The sequence below is a fragment of the Phocoena phocoena genome, chromosome 6, assembly GCF_963924675.1.
Source record: "Phocoena phocoena chromosome 6, mPhoPho1.1, whole genome shotgun sequence".
Taxonomy (NCBI): domain Eukaryota; kingdom Metazoa; phylum Chordata; class Mammalia; order Artiodactyla; family Phocoenidae; genus Phocoena; species Phocoena phocoena.
Window position 1 is genome coordinate 88020679 of NC_089224.1, and position 21461 is coordinate 88042139.

At 36.3% G+C, this 21461-nt stretch overlaps 1 protein-coding gene across 1 annotated transcript in view; it reads left to right on the plus strand.

Moving 5' to 3' along the window:
* The window catches only part of SLC44A1 (solute carrier family 44 member 1), a 120288-nt gene that overhangs the window by 58627 nt on the left and 40200 nt on the right, over positions 1–21461 (plus strand). The window contains exons 4-6 of the mRNA XM_065879926.1: positions 3013–3149; positions 14191–14284; positions 21150–21319. Coding sequence (XP_065735998.1) covers positions 3013–3149; positions 14191–14284; positions 21150–21319 — 401 coding nt within the window. The remainder of the gene's footprint in view (positions 1–3012; positions 3150–14190; positions 14285–21149; positions 21320–21461) is intronic.

Sequence of the window (21461 nt, forward strand, 5' to 3'; positions counted from 1 at the left end):
TATAATTGTTCATAGTAATCTCTTGTGATGCTTTGAATTTCTGTGGTGTTAGTTGCAACTTCTCTTTCATTTCTGATTTTCTTTATTTGGGCCTTCTCTTTTTCTCTTGATGAGTCTGGCTAAAGGCTTACCAATTTTGTTTGTCTTTTCAAAGAACCCACTCTTAGCTTCATTGATCTTTTCTATCATTTTTTAGTCACTTTTTCATTTTATTTTTGCTCTGGTCTTTATTATTTCTTTCCTTTTATTAACTTTGGGTTTTGTTTGTTCTTCTTTTCCCAGTTCCTTTAGATGTATGGTTAGGTTTTTTATTTGAGATTTTTCTTGTTTCCTGAGGTAAACTTGATCACTATAAACTTTCCTCCTAGAACTGCTTTTGCTGCGTGTCATAGATTTTGGATTGTTGTATTTCTGTTCTCATTTGTCTCCAGGTATTTTTTGATTTCCTCTGTGATTTCTTTAGTGACCCATTGCTTGTTTAGTAGCATATTGTTTACCCTTCACATGTTTGTGGCTTTTGCAGTTTTGTTTCTTATAGTTGATTTCTACCAACTATGGTCTCATATCATTGAGGCCAGAAAAGATGCTTGATATGATTTCAGTATTCTTAAATTTTTTGAGATTTGTTTTGTGGCCTAGCATGTGATCTATCCTGGACAGTGTTCTATGAGCACTTGAAAAGAATGTGTATTCTGCTGCTTTTGGATGGGATGTTCTTTATATATCAGTTAAGTTCATCTGATTTAATGTGTCATTTAAGGCCAGTGTTTCCTTATTGATTTTCTGTCCATTAATGTAAGTGGGCTGTTAAAGTCCCCTACTATTCTTGTGTTAATAATACAATCAGCAATTAACAATTAATAATACAAGAAACTGTGTCAGTTTCTCCCTTTGTCTGCTAATATTTGCTTTATGTGTTTAAATGCTCCTGTGTTGGGTACGTATGTATTTACAATTGTTATATCTGCTTCTTGGATCAATCCCTTGATCATTATATGATATGCTTCTTTGTTTCTTGTTACAGTCTTTGTTTTAACGTATAATTTTCTCTGTTCTAAGTATTGCTACCGCAGCTTTCGTTTGGTTTCCACTTGTATGGGATACCTTTTTCTATCCCCCCCACTTTCAGTCTGTATCTGTCTTTAGGCAGCATATAGATGGGTTTCATTTTTTAATCAATTCAGCCACTCTATGTCTTTTGATTAGAGAATTTAGTCCATTCACATTTAAACAATTATTAATATGTGTGTACTTATTCCCATTTTGTTAATTGTTTTCTGGTTGTTTTTGTAGTTCTGTTTTGTTCCTTTCTTCTTCGTTTGCTCTCTTCCCTTGTGATTTGATGACTCTCTTTAGTGTTACGTTTGGATTCCTTTCTCTTTTTTGTGTATCTATTATAGATTATTGATTTGTGGTTATTATGAGGTTCATATATAACAACATATTTATGCATGATTATTTTAAGTTGATAATCTCTTAAGTTCAAAGACATTCTAACAAGGAAGGTGCAATTTTAACACCCTCTTCCCCCTGCAGTGTTTAATGTTTTTGGTGGATGGACATGGGTCCCGGTATGGCTGACAGTGGGTTCCAGGGGGTCTGGGGCTAATGTCAGTCTGCTGGTGGGCAGGGCTGGTTCCCAGCATGGGTGGCTGCAAAGTTTGGTGAGTCTTGGGGCAGGTGCTAGCCTGCTGGTGGATAGTCCTGTGTCCCAGCATAGTTTACACTAGGTCTTGGCCCTCTGGTGGGTGGGAGTAGGTCCTGGGGTAGCTCTCTATGGTGCCTGGGGCTGGTGTTGGCCCATCGGATGGAGAGGTTGGGTCCCTGCATGGCTGGCTGTTTGTCCTGGGTGGGGGGGCCGTCCTGGGCCTGGGGTAACCAGCTTGTGGGCAGGTAAGCCCCTGGTGCTGATAGGCTAGAGGGAGGACTCCAAAATGGTGCTTGTCAGCACCAATGTCCTTGTGGTAGAACAAGTTCCCCAAAATGGCTGTGACCAGCAATCATGTCCCCAGGTGGGTTGAAATTGCCTCCTACCTGTCTAGGAGGCTCTCCCAAGATCAGCAAGTGAGTCTGACCTAGACTCATTTCAAATTACTATATCTGTGCTGGGTTTTGGAGCATGTGAGATTTTGTGTGTGTCCTTTAAGAGTGGAGTCTCTGTTTCCTACTGCCCTCTGACTCTCCAGTGTGCAAACCCTGCTGACCTTCAAAGTCAGATGTTCTGGAGGCTTGTTTTCCTGGTTCAGGGTCCCAGGGCTGGGCGCCCATATGAGGCACGGATCCCTCTCTCCCTGGGGAGAACCTCTACAATTGTGATTATCCTCCCATTTGTGGGTTGCCTACTGAGAGGTGTGGATCTTTCCTGTACCACGTCTCCACCCCACTGTTCATCTAATTGTGATTTCTTCTTTATATCTTTAGTTGTGGGAAATCTTTTCTGCTAGTCTTCAGATCATTCTCATCAATAGCTGCTGTTGTAATTTTGGTGTGCCCATAGGAGGAGATAATCTCAGGGTCTTCCTACTCAGCCTTCTTGGCTATACCTTGTATATATCAATATATGTTCATTTTTATAATGATACACTTTATATATGATTATATATTCATTAAAGTTTATGTTTAAATTATAATTCATGTTATATAACAGTATTTCAGTAATTTGGGGGATACAACTTTGTCAAAAAAAATAAAACTGAAGTTAGTTATTTAAAAAAACTAAAATAGACAATTTTGATTATAAAATACACATTGCAAAATTTTAAATATTAGAAAAATAGATCATGAAAAATATGAGTCCCGTATTTCCTCCATCCCCACTGTTAACAGTATGTTTATAAGTAATTATTTTTTTAAAAATTCATGTTTGATTAGATTTGTGAAATGTTTGTTCATCTATGATTAAATTTATGAAGGGGAAATGAGATGTTCTTTGCTCTTAGGTTTATTCAAATATGCAGTGAACCAGACTGTATTTTGTGAAATAATATCTCAATATTTTTCTTCATGCTTTAGGTACGTGTTCTTTTTGGATCCATGCAATCTGGACTTGATAAACCGGAAGATCAAGTCTGTAGCACTGTGTGTAGCAGCATGTCCAAGACAAGAACTGAAAACCCTAAGTGATGTTCAGAAGTTTGCAGAGATAAATGGTGAGACAGTAGGCCATCCAAGTCTACAGTCCAGTCACTGTTAAATATTGTGTTTGCCTTTCAATATAAATTTATCCTAGCATTAAATAAATCATCAAAGAACCTTAGAAAGAAAAAGAGAAGTGAAGGTGCTTTTGGACTTCCTTGATATAAATTATTATAGTCACCTAGAGAGCTTGTGGAAACTCTAGATTCCTAGGCCCCACCCAGGGAAATTCTGACTGTGTAGGTCTTTGGGCTCTGGAAATTTGTATTTTTTACAAGTGTTTCAGGTGATTTTGATGTTGCCTGTTTGAGTATTTGGGAATTATTAGACTACTCTATGGGAAATTTGTGGGGTTTTTCCCCCCTCTTCCTAAGTATAGGTTAAAAGTATTTCAATTAGTTTATTTTATTTTTACCCCTGGATGTAATATATGTCTATGATAGGAAATTTGAAAAGTTCAGAAAAAAAAAAATGAAGTAAAAAGGAAAATTCCAGCATTTTTCAAATTTTGTGTTTTGCTTTTTTAATTACACATTATGTCTTAACCATTTTTCAAAGAAATAAGTTTTGAGAAACTGAGGTTAAACATATGGGAATTCCCTGAGAAAACAAGCATAGTCAATTTCCTGAACTCTAGCTCTCTTCTCTTGGGTTGCTAATCTCCAGGTGCTATCCTCAGCTCCATATGACTCACAGCATTTCTCTTCAGAGAATTTTTTTTTTTTTTAACCTCTCTTCGTGGAGGGCTGCATAGTGATAGTCCTTCAAGCCTGTATTTTTCCATGGGGTTTCCCGTTTGTATTTTGTGTATAAGAATCCTCAGAGCCGCCTCAGTCCTGCCCAAACTCACAGGCTAGTTCTAGCCTTGGAACAAGGGCTGACTCAGGCATCCATCTGGTGTAACTTCTGGCTGGGTGGAGAAGCACCCCGGGGACATAACTATACACATACCAGCATGGCTCCAGAGTGTTTCAGGTGGGGGCGCTAGCCTTCTGAGGGCAGAAGGGCTGCAGCCTTCCAGACTGGCAGTATTCCTGTCCCATTGCTACATGCCCTCCACATAAGACAGTAGGAAGAACATGGGATTGATTGGGATCTGGATTCTACTTCTGCTTCTGTCACTGATGGGCTGTATAATGAGGGACAGAAGGTATAGCCTCTCTGAGCCTAGATTTCCTCAACTGAAAAAAGGTAGATTTAAAATAATGCCCCTCTCCTAGGTTGGTGTGAGGATTAAATGAGATGATGCATGAAGAATACTGGGCACTCGGTGGGCATTGAATAAAGAGGTACCAACTATTCTTTAAGATCTCATTTTCTAGTCCCACATGATATCCTCACATGTGCTGATTTGCTGAGTCTAATACCAGAACTATCAGCTCTGTCATTATCAGGTTTCAGGGATGGATGAGTTATTCCTTTAGCGTTTTCCTAAAATATTAGACAATGTGAGCATATGTAGTGTACTCTGAGAAGTGGTATCATGGAGTGGTTAATAGTAGAGACTCTGGAACTAGATTATCTGGGTTCAAATGTTGGTCCTGCTACTTAATATCTGTGAGACCCTGGGCAAGTTACTTAATCTCTCCATGCCTCAATTTCCCCATCTATGAAATAGGGATAATATTTTTACCTAAAGTACCTCATAGAGTTGTTATGAGGAGTTAATACATGAAAAAATCATTAGAACAATGTTTGGCTAATATAAGTTGTTAAAAAAAAAGTGTTGGCTACTGCTGTTACATCATCATCATCATCATCATCATTATTATTATTATTCTACCAATGAAATGTAATACTCTTCCTGTCTCCAGTCTCTAACTTCTAGTGCCCTTACATACTGCTGCCATATTAATATTCCTAGAGCTTCAATCATGTTAATCTCTTATTCAGAAATCATTGGTAAAAAAATAAAAGTCTATATGTCTTACCCTGGCATTCAAAACTATGATCTAGTATTGAACTAACGTCTAACAAGTTCTCTTGGATGTACCAGATGTGTCTTGGTCCCTTGAACCTGACATATTATCTGGAGGGCCAGAAAAGAGCTAGTTCCTTGTTGGCTGTATTGCCTGCTCTGATGATCCACTGGGGAGAAATGCTCCATGCTGCCCTGCTTTTATGCTTTGTTTCCAGGCCCCTATCCTGGGTGAATATGATACCGAGTATGGCCTTAATAGGCCCTGATAAGAAGCCCCTTCTGGTGAGTTTTGCAGCTTTGTATTACCCATAGTATCTTGCACAAAGTGGGTGTTCAGGAGTATTAATGAATAAACATTATTTCAGAAAACAGACCTCTTAGATTGGTGCCTAGTGATAAAGGCACCCTTAGGCTTTTGAGGCAGCTGTTTGCAAAATAAGTTAACAGATTAGGCATTTTCAAAGGTAATAATAATGGCAGCATCAAAAGGCATGGCGATGGAGGATGGAGAAGATAATAATTTAAAAAAGCAAATAGAAAACTATAAAATTGTAATAGAGAGAGAGCCTTTGGTGTAGAGGCCTAAACACTTTAACAGCAACCCTAAGTTGAAATTTCTGAATTTCTCAAAAGAATCTATATTGTTTTTTGGATTGGTGACTTAAAACTGGAGGTACAAATTGATTTGGAAGGAGCAGATAATTTTTATTATTATCTGTGTCCATTTGTTGTTGCAGCTATATTTCTGTTAGAAAATACACAGTTCTTTGACCTCAAATATATAGCTCTCAGTCATTAATTTCAGAGAGGTATATCTTTAAAAGATAATTTAGGTTTAAGTGGGAACTTTCCAAATCTGTAAGAGAATTGTTAAACGTCCATGAAAGAACCCTAATGCATGAGAAAACTGCAAAGCTCCTAAAAGAGAACATAAGGGAAAGCTTCCTTATATTGGATTTGGCAATAATTTCTTGGATGTGAACCAAAAGCACAGGCAACAAAAGAAAATGTAGGTAAATTGAACTCATCAAAATTTAAAACTTCTGTGAGTCAAACACAATCAACAGAGTAAAAGGCAACCCATGGAATGGGAGAAAATGTTTGCAAATCTTTGTATCTGGTAAGGGGTTAATATCCAGAATATATAAAAAACTCTGCAACTCAACAGCAAGTAGAAACCTACAACCTAATTAAAAAATGGGCAGGGCTTCCCTGGTGGCGCAGTGGTTGAGAGTCTGCCCGTGGAATGTACAGCACCAAGAATGACCTCTAATGTAAACTGTGGACTTCGGGTGATTATCATTGGTCATTGTAGTTTTATCAGTTGTATCAAACATACCACTCCAGGGTGAGAATGTTGATAATGGTGGAGGCTGTTCATATGTGGGGGTATGAGGTATACGGGAAATCTTTTTTTTTTTTAATTTATTTTATTAATTTTTTCTGTGTTGGGTCTTTGTTTCTGTGCGAGGGCTTTCTCCAGTTGCAGCGAGCGGGGGCCACTCTTCATCGCGGTGCGCGGGCCTCTCACTGTCACAGCCTCTCCCGTTGCGTAGCACAGGCTCCAGACGCGCAGGCTCAGTAGTTGTGCCTCACGGGCTTAGTTGCTCCACGGCATGTGGGATCCTCCCAGACCAGGGCTGGAACCCGTGTCCCCTGCATTGGCAGGCAGATTCTCAACCACTGCGCCACCAGGGAAGTCCCTGGGGTATTAACTTTTTTAATGATAATTTTAAACCTTATTTTAAAATGCAAGGTAAAATAACATTTTTCTTGCCAGAATGAAAAGATAATATAAATCCTTTTCAGAGTTTTAAGTTTCCATGACAACGTTTGAAGGTACTTTTTAGCACTTAACCATCCATTCATGTGAACTTTTATTACCTTTACAAACTATTTAAAATCTTTATAAGGAAAAGCACTTAGTTCCTGTAGTAATATAAGAAATGCATTTATTAGGCAAATAATATTTCCTCAATTCTTTGTTTCTTTTGGACAAGAAAGAGGAGATGTTTTCTTGGACACTTAAGTTCATGTAATGCTTCTGTCAAATATGTCTGACTAGAATAGAAAGCTTGGAAGAAATAGCTGGAAATTAGATTAGTTATGTGAAGATGCTGCCATATTACAAGGAGCTTTAAAAGACAGGCAGAAGATTTTGGATGAATATAAAAGTATAAGTTTTAGTACATGAATTGAGTGGTAGGTGTATAAATGTGCATTTTATTATTTTGGTTCATAGTTTATATAGACACAAATCATAAATATATGGTGCTAGAGAATAAAACAATTGCCTTTAAAAAATTAGAGTTGCCAAATACCGTAAGGACTCAGTATTAAACTTCTTTGGTTCTTTGTTTATCATCTGGCTGCAGTGGTGCATGAGTTTCCTGGGGGCAGGATCATGCTCTATTCATCTCTGAATATCTAAGCCCTAATATAGGACCTCACATAGCAATTATTCATGTTTTTTGAAAGCATAATAGACTGAATTTCCCTCTTCATCTCTATTGCCACTTAATAATTTCTCATTCTCTTAACATACTATCCTTTGCTCAATTCTGTATTCGTGTGAGTTGCCACCAACAGGCAAATTGTTTAGCTTCAGTCTAACTAGAATTGCTGTGAAATCAGTTCTTTTTATTCATCTCTAAATAATTCATCTTATTCATTCATTTATCTCTCTTATACATACTCTCCAAGGATTATTCATGCCTTTTATTCTCTTAAGCTCTCTTGTTCTTCCTCTTTCCTAACCTTATGCCCTACAGAGGAAACTAAAACCATATGGTGAGAGCTCCCATCTGAGTTCTTATTTTCAGCAGAGCATGAACCCAGCAATGTTTCTTCCCTCCGGTTTCTGATGAAGAAGTTTCTTTCCTCCTTTATTATCATTATTTTTGAAAACTCAATAATGTATACATTGTAGGGGGGAAAAGAATCACCCTCCCTCTGCAACTAACTTCAGCTTTACATGAGACTTTAATCTCAGCCCAGCCAGACCATGACAGGTGGTGAAGGGAAGGGAACATAATGCCTGCTCAGATGTTCTTCCCCTTCCTCTCCCCCTTGCCTAATTCTGGCCCTACCACCACCCTTCGCTTTATTCCACTGTCCCCATTGTTCAGCATGGTCATCTGAGTCTGAATAGGTAAATCAGACTTAAGCCCTGCGTTTTGTTTCAACATACCATTTATTGGTACCTACTTTGTGTCATGCACTGTGGCAGATGCTTTACGTGTCATTTTATTCTTTCCACATGCAGTCTAAATTCTAAACAAAAGTTTAGAAATGAGAATAACCTGTAGGTTGGGGACTGGCTGCACGTTCTCAGTTGGTGCTAATATTTTACATGGAATTCCTTATTTTCTTTTGTCTTACTCTTATCAAACTATTGTATCAATATTTATTTTGTTTTCCCTAACACAGTAGTAAGATGACAGAATTCTTATTTTCCTTTTGTTTGTGTCCCATTTATAGCACTCCTATTTAAGAGTGCTTCTTCAGTGTACTGTATTTTGTATAAATTCTGAGAGCTTTATGACCTGCCAATTGGACCATGTTCACATTTTGAGTAGAGCCATGCAGCTTGGTGCTTTCTCAGTGATCACTGCTGAAAATCATGAAAGATTATGTGATCCATTCGTATAAGATTTATGAATACTAACAAGCCTTTTGATTATCATTATCTGGTTGGTAAGTGTAGAGTTAGTATGAATGGACGACCAGATTATTACCCTCTTTTTTTACCTGGCAGTAACACTATAACTTAAACCACAGAGAGTATGTATTCTTTCTGGCCACAGTGAATCAAAAGATTGGTCTTGATATAATTTATAAATGAATGAAACATACAACCGTAGCAACTGATTTAATTGCTTCCAAGTCAGAGACCAGCAAGGGAAACTTGATTGTTAAAAAGGGGAGGAAAAAATCCTTAAATTTAGTAATGCAATTTTAACTAATTCCTTTATTCAACAAATAACTAATTATGTGCCAGAGAGACAAAAACAAGGTACAGTCCTCTCCATGTTTAAGGAGCTTGCATTAGAGTAGGCAAACTTCTCTTTGTCCTCCACGATACCTAGTAGAAGTCTTGTACATAGATGGCCAAAGTTAATTCACTCAGCAAATATTTCTTGTGTGCCTACTATGTGCCAATAGTGATTGACAGGTGATGTCATATCTACAGCTGGTTAATGGTGCTTCTTGGGAATTGCAAATATGTCCATCCTTTTCACTGGTTACTAGAAATTGAAATTGGGAAATTGTCTTGCTTTCTTCTGGCATGTAAATATATAATGCTTTCCTAATTAGAGAGAAAGGGGTTAAATTAATTAAACTTCTCATAGCAATGTAATTTGTTTTTCATAATGAAAACTGTTCTGCATCAAAAGATTTTCTTTTTTATTTTTAATTTGATTGATTGATTGTTGGCTGGCATTGGGTCTTTGTTGCTGCGTGCAGGCTTTCTCTAGTTGAGGCAAGCAGGGGCTGCTCTTTGTTGCGGTGCATGGGCTTCTCATTGCAGTGGCTTCTCCCGTTGTGGAGCATGGACTCTAAGTGCACGGGCTTCAGTAGTTGTGGCACATGGGCTCAGTAGTTGTGGCACACAGACTTAGTTGCTCTGCGGCATGTGGGGTCTTCCCGGACCAGGGCTCGAACCCGTGTCCCCTGCATTGGAAGGTGGATTCTTAACCACTGTGCCACCAGTGAAGTCCTAAAGCATGTTTTTTAAGGACTATTTTTTCCTCTTTGTATATCCTGCAAGTATTATTGAGATAGCAAATCAAACAAAATTTTTAAACAAGAATTAGCCTCCAACTTGCCAATTCTTTGTTTCAAATAATTTGATGTTTTAGACCAGTAGATCTTAACTAAGGGTGATTTTGCACCTGCCACTAATGCCCACCCCCCACCCCCACCCCCACAAGGACACTTAGTAGTGTCAGGAGACATTTTTGGTTGTCACAGCTGGGTGAGAGGTTACAGGGAGGCTGCTGGCATCTAGTGGATAGAGACCAGGGATGCTGCTAAACATCCTGCAAATGCACATGACAGCCCCATACAACCAAGAATTGCCCAAGAATTGTATTAATACCATGGTTTAGAAATCCTGTTTCAGATAGTGTACTTTGTAGTCAATGTTGAAAAGCATATATCATTATATATAACATGTAACACCAAACTATAAGAGATTAAAAGTAGTTATTTCTGTCTGTTTTATTTACCAGATGGCTTTTGAGTGCTGTCTGTATGCCAGGAGATAGGAGTTCCAGATATTTTGAAGGCATAAGGTCCCAGTTCTCAAAGAGCTCACATTCTAAAGATAGAGATGATATGTAAACTAAAAAAATTATAAAATAATATGCTAAGTTTTATAATAGAGCTAAGAAGTAAATAGCTTTGTTTGGGTGCATCAGAGAAGACTTGACAGAGGAGGTAAAGCTTGAGTAGTTTGTAGAAATTCTGCTCAAACTTGGAACACTCATTCAGATGCTAGTTAGGAAAGGACAGCCCAAGCAGAGGGAACAGCATGTGGAAAAGCCTGGAAGTTTGTGAAACAGCAAGAATTATAAGTTTATTATGCTTAAATGAGGCTGGAGTTTTAGGAAGAGGCCTGCCTTAGGAGGGCCTTGAAGCCAAGGAGTTTGGAATTTTCCTGAGGGCAGGGATGTAATACAACTAATGCCCAGTTTACAGAAATCATTCTGAAGGTTGTACACAGGATGGAGTTAAGAAACCCTCCGAGAGAATAGTTTAACTGACCCAATAAGAGATCGTGATGGTCTGAAATAACACAGCAAGATCTGATTGTTGGGACTTGGTATCTTGAATGTTTTGAATAGTGTGGGAAGACGTAGATGGAAGATGTAGATTAAGAAGATATAGGATGACTTCCACACTTCATCTTGGGGATTTTATGGGTGGTGGAGCCATTAACCAGGGTAGAATTAACACGGGAGGAAACAGCAGATTTTAGAGAATGGGTGATGGAAAAAAATGTTTTCAAACATGTTATCTTTGCCGTATCTGTGGACCATATGTTTTTTGCCCAGGAGCTTATTGAATACGTGTCTGATTATGATTATTAGAAAAGACACAGAAGAAGCATTGTAGCCTAGGAGTGAAGAACTCTGTTTCTTAGTAGTTTGCCAGTGATTGCTTAAAAGGCCTTGGAAGTATGACTTATTTTTTTCATCTGTAATGTTTGGAGCATGGCGATGGAAATATACCTCTTAGGGGTGTTGTTATAAGTGATAGTGAGCTAAAGAATAAATAATTGACTATTAAAAGGCATTTGATATATTGTAGTAGTCAAACATTCTGGGGACTATAGCAACTGTTTACCAAGATAAATGTTTATATACCCAAGTTAGGTTCCTAAGATCACTCATTCTGATGGCCTTTGAATAACACTGGCTGAAATGCATGGATTGCCTCTGGTGTGGTTTAGATAAGCTTTTGTTTTTTGTTTTAGACTTCTCATTACTCTAGCATGGTTTTTCCCTGCTTTTTGCATTAGAAGAAAAATGTCTTGCTGTTTATAACCAAACATCATATGTTTATACTTCTACTATTAAAAAATAATAAAATAGATACTACCTTAAAAGAGTTCACTAAAAATGCATTAGCTAATAAACGTGAAAAGAAAAACAATTGTAAAACAGTGGCCATTTCTGGGTTGTTTTAATGTTCTTCATTGAGGCTTCTCTGTCCATGAACCCTTTGAGCAGGAAGCAATATAAGGTTTCTTCTGATTGTTACTACTAACACATTGTAAAGATCTTTTTTCTTTAATCTATTTAGTACAGGATCTATTTAGTACTGGCCTCTGTCCCAGAATACCATCAGAGATAAGGCTATATCCTTTCATTGAGCATTATCCTGGGAAAGTCTTTATAAAATTGAACTCTGTTGCACCTGCTGACCTCCTTTTTTAAATGAAAAAAGGGTGGGGATGGAGATTATGTTCACTGAATTCAGATGGAGCAGGGTGTTTGACAGCACTGACACAATATGCTTTAGTTAGGGCCTTTTATGTTGTGCAAATCGATTCCACCTTGGACTCTGAAAGAAGTAAGTTGACAATTCAGATCAGGAAGTTGATGATCACGTTGGGTGCTCTGCAGTTATTGGCACAGTTGCTATTTTTTCATGAGCAATTCTATCATAGGACTCCCAGTTAATTTAGAATTAATCTGAGATGTTTGCTTGCCATTGCTGTCATATTTTCTCTAAAATTGCTATAAATAGTATCTAGTTGCATTATCTTTAAACACAAAAGCCTAATTTTAGAAGAGTTAGGTGCTTAATATTCATGTTTAACTTAAAAACAAGAAAGTCATTAAAATGGAAGAGAATGATTGAAAACAATTTTAGAAACTTAGTTTTCTATTGAGTCTATCTTAAGAGCTGAAGAAACTTGAAGAACAGTGCCATGTAACTTTCAAGTATCTCTTTAAAAATATTTTACACTGTCAAGTTACTTGAATTATTTTTATATAAAATAGATGCTACATGTATTTATGTAAATGTGCTATTAAGGCCCACGTATTCAAACACTTAGCAAGTTGGTTGCTGGTTTAGGGGCAGCATCACTGAATTAAACGCAGGTTTGTGGCTTTCTAAAAGTGCTTTTGATTGAAAGGACCAGATATAAATGAAACAAATCTCCCAATTTTGTTGTCCCAACAAATCTTTTTATCTATATTCCCTTCTAGTTCCTTCTCACATCCTCACATGATGTTTCCATAATTAATCCAATGTTAAAGTCTGCCTTCACATTATAATTTAAATATTTTCCATGGTGATACAGTGCAAAATCTCATTATTGCTGTGATATAAATGCAAAGCTATTCTGTTTGTATTTAATAATGAAGTATTTGACCAAATTAGTAACCTCGTAAGCACTTCAATTAATGAAATACAAACAGTTTACATGATATAATGTAGTAGGTCTCAGCAAAATTAGAACTAAAGCCTAGATCTCCTTATTTAACAGTATCTGTTGTACAATGAATCTTACAGTATTCTAGTTGCTGTGTTATAAAATTAGCAGGTCAGTTAAATAAGACTTATCAAAGATAGGGTGTACTGTATCCATTTGCATTTTATGTAGTATTTAGATATATATTAGCCATATAGTCAGAGAATAACCAATCTAGGACTGAATTTAAGCTGTTTTAAGCTATCTGAAAACAGGGAATCCTTTGATCAATTTATTGATTTTGTCAATTAATTCAGTTTATTTACAGTTACTGTTTCCTGCCTTTTAAATAAGGAAAAAGTAATATATTATCTGAATGCATATGTGCTATATGCAATAATTTTAAATATTTAGTAATGGAGAGCATCAGAAGGAGAGATGGCATATGTAGCTGAAGATGGGTTTCGTAGTCAAAGAGATCTAGGGTTTAACCCCAGCATTACTGGCTTAGCAGCTGTGTCACCCTGGACAGGTTATTTACCTTGTCTCTTAGCCTCTATTTTCTCCTCCGTCAAGTGGGCTTAAAAAGGCCTGCCTAATGGAGTTATAGTAAATAATATAATTTTTATCTATGTTGAGAGGAGAGGCTCACCCCACTGCATAATAGGAGGAAAGGCCAGGTCCTCTATCTATCCCAGCCCTCCTCTTGGCGTGGGGAAGAGAACCAGCCTCAGGAATGGGCTGCTTTCAGTCTAACCCTCAGAAGCACTGGGGCTGGCAAAAACTCTTGGTTTCTTCAAGAGGATATTTTTATCATGTTTCTTTGGTTCTGTTGTTTGAAGACATTCCTAAATACAGTTTGGTCAGTTACAATGAAAAGTTGACTATTAAAAAAAATATATGTATATTTGTATGTCATCTTGTATAGGGCCTGATAGATGGCACTCAATAAAAGTAGCTCTAGTACTTATTGTTATTACCCTTAATATTAATTAAAATTTATATATAAGTTACCAGAGAAAAGTCTGTTTCAAATGATTGAGAATTGATACTATAGACCAAATCAGACTTTTATTAATTCTATAATGTTTGAAAGTTATATATGTTGAGTTAATATTAACCAATAAAATAAAGTTAAAGTGAATTAATAGAAGAATTTATTCGGACTCTGTTCTGCTAGCTAACATAGCTTTTCTTTCAACAGGCTCAGCCCTATGCAGCTACAACCTAAAGCCTTCTGAATATACTACATCATCAAAAGCTTCTGTTCTTTGCCCCAAACTGCCTGTTCCAGCGAGGTAAATTTTATTGTATTTTGTTAACTTGTGACTTCTGTTTTTGTAAGTAGATTTTTAACTGTATATGTTTTTCTGAGAAAAGAGTCACTTGATGATACCTGTTGCCCAGTTTCAGTACTTTTACAACAAAATTTTTAAAGTAGTAATAGAAATGACATTGTGAATTTCACATCATTTTAAAACACACACACACACACACACACACACACACACACAGGCAAACTATTTTTCTCATTCTCAGCTATTTTAAATTTCTTTGGGGGCTCACTTTTTTTTTTTTTAATGCCATAGTTTTTAAGTATACAAAGCTGCTGAATCATAAAACCCACAACAAAATTGGAAGCCAAGTCTCACACTCTCCGAAGATTCTTTGAAGTTGGCCATACTTACTGGTATTATTTTAAAATTTTCTTTGTAAGTTTAAAAAATATGCCAATGATTATTCTCCATAGTTTATTTCAAGCTCTATCCTTTAGGTATATTCTCTATAGTAAGCTGTTTGTCTTAATCAACAAACATTTATTGTTAAGTACCTACTGCGTGTAATGGATGCAAAGATGAAACAAGAAATGTTCTTTGTTTGGAAGGATCTCACAGTAGTTTTAAGTAAAGCAAATTTTAAAATTATAAATTGATTTTTTTAAAAAAGGAAATAAATTCTCAAGCATTGTGGAATATATCCTCAGAATTAGGTATATAGTTTCTGGAGCATGTGTGATCTTGAGAACCTTAGCATATATCACTAACCATGTATGACATGAGTATTTCCCAGGAATATTGAATCAAAACCACTTTTTACTGTATCTCAGTATGTTATAGCAAGCTATTAGTTAAAATTCTTATCTTATGTCTCCTTTCCTTCAACTTGCTTATGGGTGTTACTTGTGCTTTATTAACTTGAATTTGAAGTTTTCTGTTGAAAAGATGACAAAGGATATATCAGTTTAATTGATTTCCAGCTCTTTTAGTACTGTCAAGTTGCTATTGAGATTAAAATTTAAAGCCTACAGACATAAAAATAACAGGACTGTTTTAAAAGATACTAAGTAGGAGGGACCTACAAATTATGGGCTTAGACCCGTAGGTAGGGAAACTCCATTCATGAAAATTGAGAATATTAGAGAGGCTGAGACAGTAAAGAAAGGAGGTTCTTTGAATAGAGAAAATTATCAATGTAAAAACAAGAAAAGCTCTGTTCTCTATTCAACTGCTAAAGCCTATTTTAAATGCACACTTTGAGTATAGAGTCACTATTTTAAGGCATAAGTGTATTGTAAAAGGATAACCAGAAAGCCGTGGTATGAGAATGAGATTGCTCCGCTCTAGTATAATATGGGTGGGCAGTTCATACTTCAGATCCTCCGGCACCTCTGACCTCTGACTCTACCGCGTTGAGGACCGCCTGTTCCTGGTTATACTGGGTGATCCAGTCTTGGCTGCACACTCATGGACGTCTCACATACGGCATCCTAAGGGCATTCGCTAGGAGGCAAAACGTAGTATTAGGGGCTTGGGTTTTAGAGATGGACAGGCTTGGCTTCTAACAAGGTTATCCACTAATGTTTTAGTAATCCAAGATGCAATGATGAACCTAAACCATGTGAAAACCGGCTATGTACTATATTTATATTGTATTTAATCCTCACATCTTACTTAGTGGTTCACAGTCTATCACTTTTGTCTGAACTCACGTTGTTGGAAGGTAAAAGAGAAGCAACAGTTGATAGAAGGAAGGCAAATCAAGATCTTGTAAATATCATCATCTGGTATTTGGCAAAGTGAAAAGATCAAGAAACAAGAATAAATTTGTTTTAATAAAAAACTTAGGGCACTACCCTGTTTCACACACAGTGTTAGGTTAGATACCAAATCTCCAAAGATGAGTAGGACCTAGTCTCTGTCCTTAAGAAACTCTGTCCTTAAAAAGAGTAGGGACTATGCTTTGATTGACTTTTCTATATGCACCAGAAGACCAGCACTAGGCAAACCTGTGATGCAGGCAAATGGCCCTCAGCATCTTTTATGTCTCCTTTGCCGTCTCCCTGGGAGCACAACAGTGGGACAGAAAGAACTGAACTTTGAGTCCAGATAGGCCTGGGGCTGAAATCTGTTCGACCACTTTCTATTTGTCAGCTTAAGCAAGTCTGTTAAGCCCTCAGTAAACCAAGTTTTCTCATATGTAAAATGGGACTATCAATACCTCTCCCATGGAATTGTCATAAGGATTAAGTAAGATAATATGTGTTAAATATTCATTATTGTGCTTGGCATTTGGCTTAGGAACTATTCGAGAGCCTTCCAACCTTCCTGGGTACCCAGGAACCTTCCGCAGCTGAAGGTGCCTGTTTTAAAGAAAAGCAGTTGTAAACCAATTTGCAATAAAACATTAGTGCCACATAATCTCCAAATGGTTACTATTCCTAAGAGCTTTTGAATTTTAAAAGCAAATGCCTAGAAAGGGCCATATTGTATCCAAATTCAGAACTCTACTGGTGACATGCTAAACATAGTAGCAACAGGGAGTCTAGCCAGCCCTTATACTTGCAGTGCTTTAGGGTTTGGGTATAGCTAGAAAAAGTTGCAATACTAGAAACAGATTTCATAAGTTCAGTTTATTCATCAAACATTTATTTTGGTACTTCCAGATGCCAGAAAGGGTACTTGGTGTTGAGGAATTAACATGATATGGAAATAAGAAAATAATAGCCAAGAAAAAAGTATTATCTATATTTTTTAAGTGAAGGATTCAAGGTGAATTAACATTTATAAATCATCTATTGGATGCCAAGTACAATATTATGTTTCTCATATGTACTATCTCACTTAACCCTCACAAAAGCCTATAAGGATACTGTCCCTAATTTATAGCTGAGGAAATAGGAAATAAGAAGTTAAATGGGTTGCCCAAGGCCACACAACTAATTGTTGGGAATCAGAATTTGAATCTAAGGTCTTGTAAAGTCTATACCACAGTTAGTTTGAAGGGAAAAAAGGGAGTATAGGAATGAAAGAGGAGAGAAAAGAAATAAAATGAAATGTGTGAGAATCACTGCACATTGCCATTAGATTCTTGATTACTTATTTCCTGCCTTTGCTGTGCTATAGAGATATTACCAAAACCCTTTATTTTTATTCTTTCTTAAGTAAAACTTTTAATGAGAAGTCTTGTGTAATTGCTTATTTATAACCTGAAGTTTTAAGATAATTGTGTGAAGTGCAAACTCCTATCTTCTCTTACAAAGGCATATGGACAAGATATTAGGCATTGTTTGTCATCATACTTTGAGGGAGCTCATTAACTGTGATAGTCTGGACTTAAAGGCAAATGGGCAATATGTTTGCCAAGGTAAGATACAATTTTCCTATGAGTGGCTAATTTTAAAAAAATCTTTAAAAGACTCATTATAAATTCATTTTGTTCTTCTTGACTAATGTTTCAATAAAGTGAAACAGCATCGGTTCCTAATGAAACAACACTGACTTCTTAAAGATTCAATATTCTGTAGGCTTCAAAAGGTAGAAAAACTTACTGTAAATAGAATACTTCATGCTCGTTCTCTTAATTAAGAAGCACAGAGTGTGTCATTTAGGTTAGACACTAAAGTAGAAGTGATCTCATATACTAGGTTCTCAGAAGGGTTATTTTCTGAGAGGTATATGAAATCAGGTAACATCTTAAATTCATCATATCACATGGGATTTAAATGGTATAAGACAAACCATTTCAATGCCATGATTACTAAAATTTTTTTAAATAAAGTAATTCAAACAAAATAATTCATGACTAGTCAAGTTGTTTCTGTTTGGGAAAGAGTTGAGAAAAAGAATGACAAGGGAATCTAGTACTTTTCACTTTAAAGCTAAGTATTTAATTTCATTTTTGCTGTTGTGTCCAGATATTATCTTCGGTCTTGTTTGCCTTCTATTTCTGTTATTCCTTACAACTAAGAGCAGCTTTTGACCATTTTGACCATCAGCTAAACAGTGTAATCAGCTTGTGCTATTTTTATGCCTTTAAATTTAGAGCTGTCGGGTTTCTTTTAACTGACATAGATTGAATTATAAGGCAAGGGACTGTTATTTTATTCCAGTTCTTTGAAAGATACTTGTACAAGTACTCTTTCTAATTGGCCAAGTGTTTATATACAGTAGACAAATGACTTGAAAGCGTAAGTTCAAAACTGATATTACTCAGCTTTTCCTCTTAAATACAAATGAAGGATTAGAATTTTAAGACTATAATCCTTCCCTTTTCAAATCAGCTATCCTCATTATAAGTATGAAAAGCAGAAAAATACGAAAGCTACTGGGCATCCTGCTTCTACTAATTTAGAATCATTGATTTATGGGTGGACATTATTATTATTATTAAGATGCGAAAAGACTTATAGAGGACTTCTACCCTTTCAGCTAACAGAAGGAGGGACTGAGAAAGAGAGGTGAAGTGACCTGTATAATGTTAGGAGAATCAACCAGGGCTTTTGAAGTCCAGTTTTTCTTTATCACAAGTTCCACTCTCTTTTGGAAATGATATATATTTCTATTTGAGTATAAACATACATCAACATCCTGTTAGGATATGGGAGACTTAAGTGGAGCCACCTCTGGACAGAGGATAAAGTTTACGGTTATATGACAGGAAAAAGAAAACAGGGGAGCAGGACCAAAAAAATTGGTGGGTTTTAAAAACAGAACATCAGTATCCTTAAGGTGGATGTATTTTTTGTTCAAGGTTGGAGGCAAGTGAGTTAAACTGAGATGACATCAGAGATGTAGGGTAATAAAGCAGATGAAGATGTAGACAGTCATGGAGCAGAGAGGACTTTAGTTTTGAAGGACAGAGAACCAGCCTTTTAGTGAAAATACGGTTAAAAGTCCTTAGACAGGGACATTAACCTGGCAGGGACAGTATCTAGACAGTATCAGGAAAAAAATAGTTGTAGGTCACAACACAGTTGTCAAGTTTAGAGGTTTCTGTCCCAAGTTAGCCTCCATTGAGTAGGAACTTCTAGTTAATCTTTTTTCATTCTTTCCTGTAATATTTCTAACTAAATCCATATCACCTAAAAGTATTCTGTAATTTAATGTCTTTTTAAATCATTAGTAAAACAATTTTTGGTCAAAAAATGGTGATTTACATACCTGTAATTCAAGCATTACTCAGAATGCTCTGGCTTTCTGCACTTTGTGACAAAATATCAAATCTTTGGTATTATCTCTCACCAACACCATTTTGGAGGTGTATACAAATACACCCACACATCACAAGAGGCAATTTAAAAAGAATGAACATGCATGTCATCATCATTTTTGGATACATTTTACTTTAGAGCATAACTACGGTAAGGCTAGATCTTTAAAATTATATTATTTTATTGCTCCGTGAAGTTTAACATCACGGAAGATGTTGCTTATTCTTACTCCCAACGGTGCTCATGTACCAACATTTAAGGAAAATCAATATATAGTTCACTTATATTCTTACTTGAAAAGAAATATTCTAATTGTTTTTTGAGGAAGGAAACAAAGGTAGTGTTTTGCTTTGGGTTATACAAAGTTGCTTTGCTGAGATTAGAAACCTTGGGATTTTATTTGGTGTTCAACCATGTAATCTTATTCACTAATTTGACCAAAATACAGTGCCAATCAAGAATGAGAACACACTTATTTCAGTCCAGTCAAAAGTGTTCTGTTACACTGTGACTGATAGCCCTACAAATAATTCTGACAATGTGGGATTCGTGTTAGTAATGACTAAATTTTAACTTAATGCACACATAAATGTGTGTTTGTGCATAGGTGCATGTATGGGCTCTTTTAGAATCCAAATAAGTCACAACTGAGGACATGTTCATAGAGCTTTGCTTAAAATCTCTCACTGATTAGTGCATACATGTTCTCAGAAGCTAAAATAGAACCATGTTATAACAAGCTATATTTATGTCATGGTTTATACATAGCTATGTTCGTTCACAAGTGAAAGCTGCAGTCAGTATAAACCTGATATAATTGATTTCCTCTTTTTTGGACACAAATAATCTCATAATAATAATAACATACAAAAAGAAAAGAAAATGGCCCAGAATCCCATGACTCTAACAAATCAGAGATTTTTCATTTCTTTATATTTTTTCCTGTTCTCATTCTTATGTATATATCTTTTATACAGAGATGTAATCATCACATTAGATATCAATTTTGGGGTTTTCTCCCTTGTACTATTAAATTGTAAGTTCTTCCATACATTAGTATTCAAAGTTATTGTTTCAAATAGCTGCATATTATGCTGTATGTTGATGTCTTGGTATGACTACTTTGTATGAATTATTAAGCTTGTGCCCCAAATACCTTTTTTAATCTAAGGTTTTGTATGCTGTTCTGAGAGAAGAAATACTCTATTAATGGTGGCATGTTTCAAGCAAAAGTATGTTTGTTTTTATTTTTAGATAGCTTATGGCAAAAATTCATTTTCGGTTCAATGAAGTATATGTTTGTAAGTTTTGCCATCTGCCCCTTGATTGATAGATGTGTAGGCTGAGGAGTTTAAGTGTTTGGTTTTGCTTTTAGTAGTTGTGTATGTGTGTATGTGTGTGTATATGTGTGTGTGTTTCTTTTCAGAAGGGGAGGGTAATGTCTTCTGTTGGAATATGCACTCCACCCTCTGATAAGGCTTGTGGTAAGATGTGCATCATGCCCCATGACGGTCATCTTCATAGCATTAAGCTCACAGCTCTTAGCTCCCATATGATGTGTGGAGGGTGGACTGTATTGCAGTCATATTCACCTTTCATTTGTGTGTTTGATGTGGCATTTATATTAAGTAGGAGTAATTTTTTTTCTGATTTTTTTTTTCTTGTGTCACCAGTGCACCTATTCCATTCTTCCATCGCTGTGCTCCTGTGAACATTTCCTGCTATGCCAAGTTTGCAGAGGCCCTGATCACCTTTGTCAGTGACAATAGTGTCTTACACAGGCTGATTAGTGGAGTAATGACCAGCAAAGAAATTATATTGGGACTTTGCTTGTTATCACTAGGTAATTGTTTTTCTCATTATTAGCTATTGCATAGTACTGCAGTAGAAGACTGTTCTTTTAACCAAAATATGAATACTGCTGGGGATACTTGTAAATTGTTTAACTTCCCATAGCCAAAATAATTGTTTCAGAATATATATAG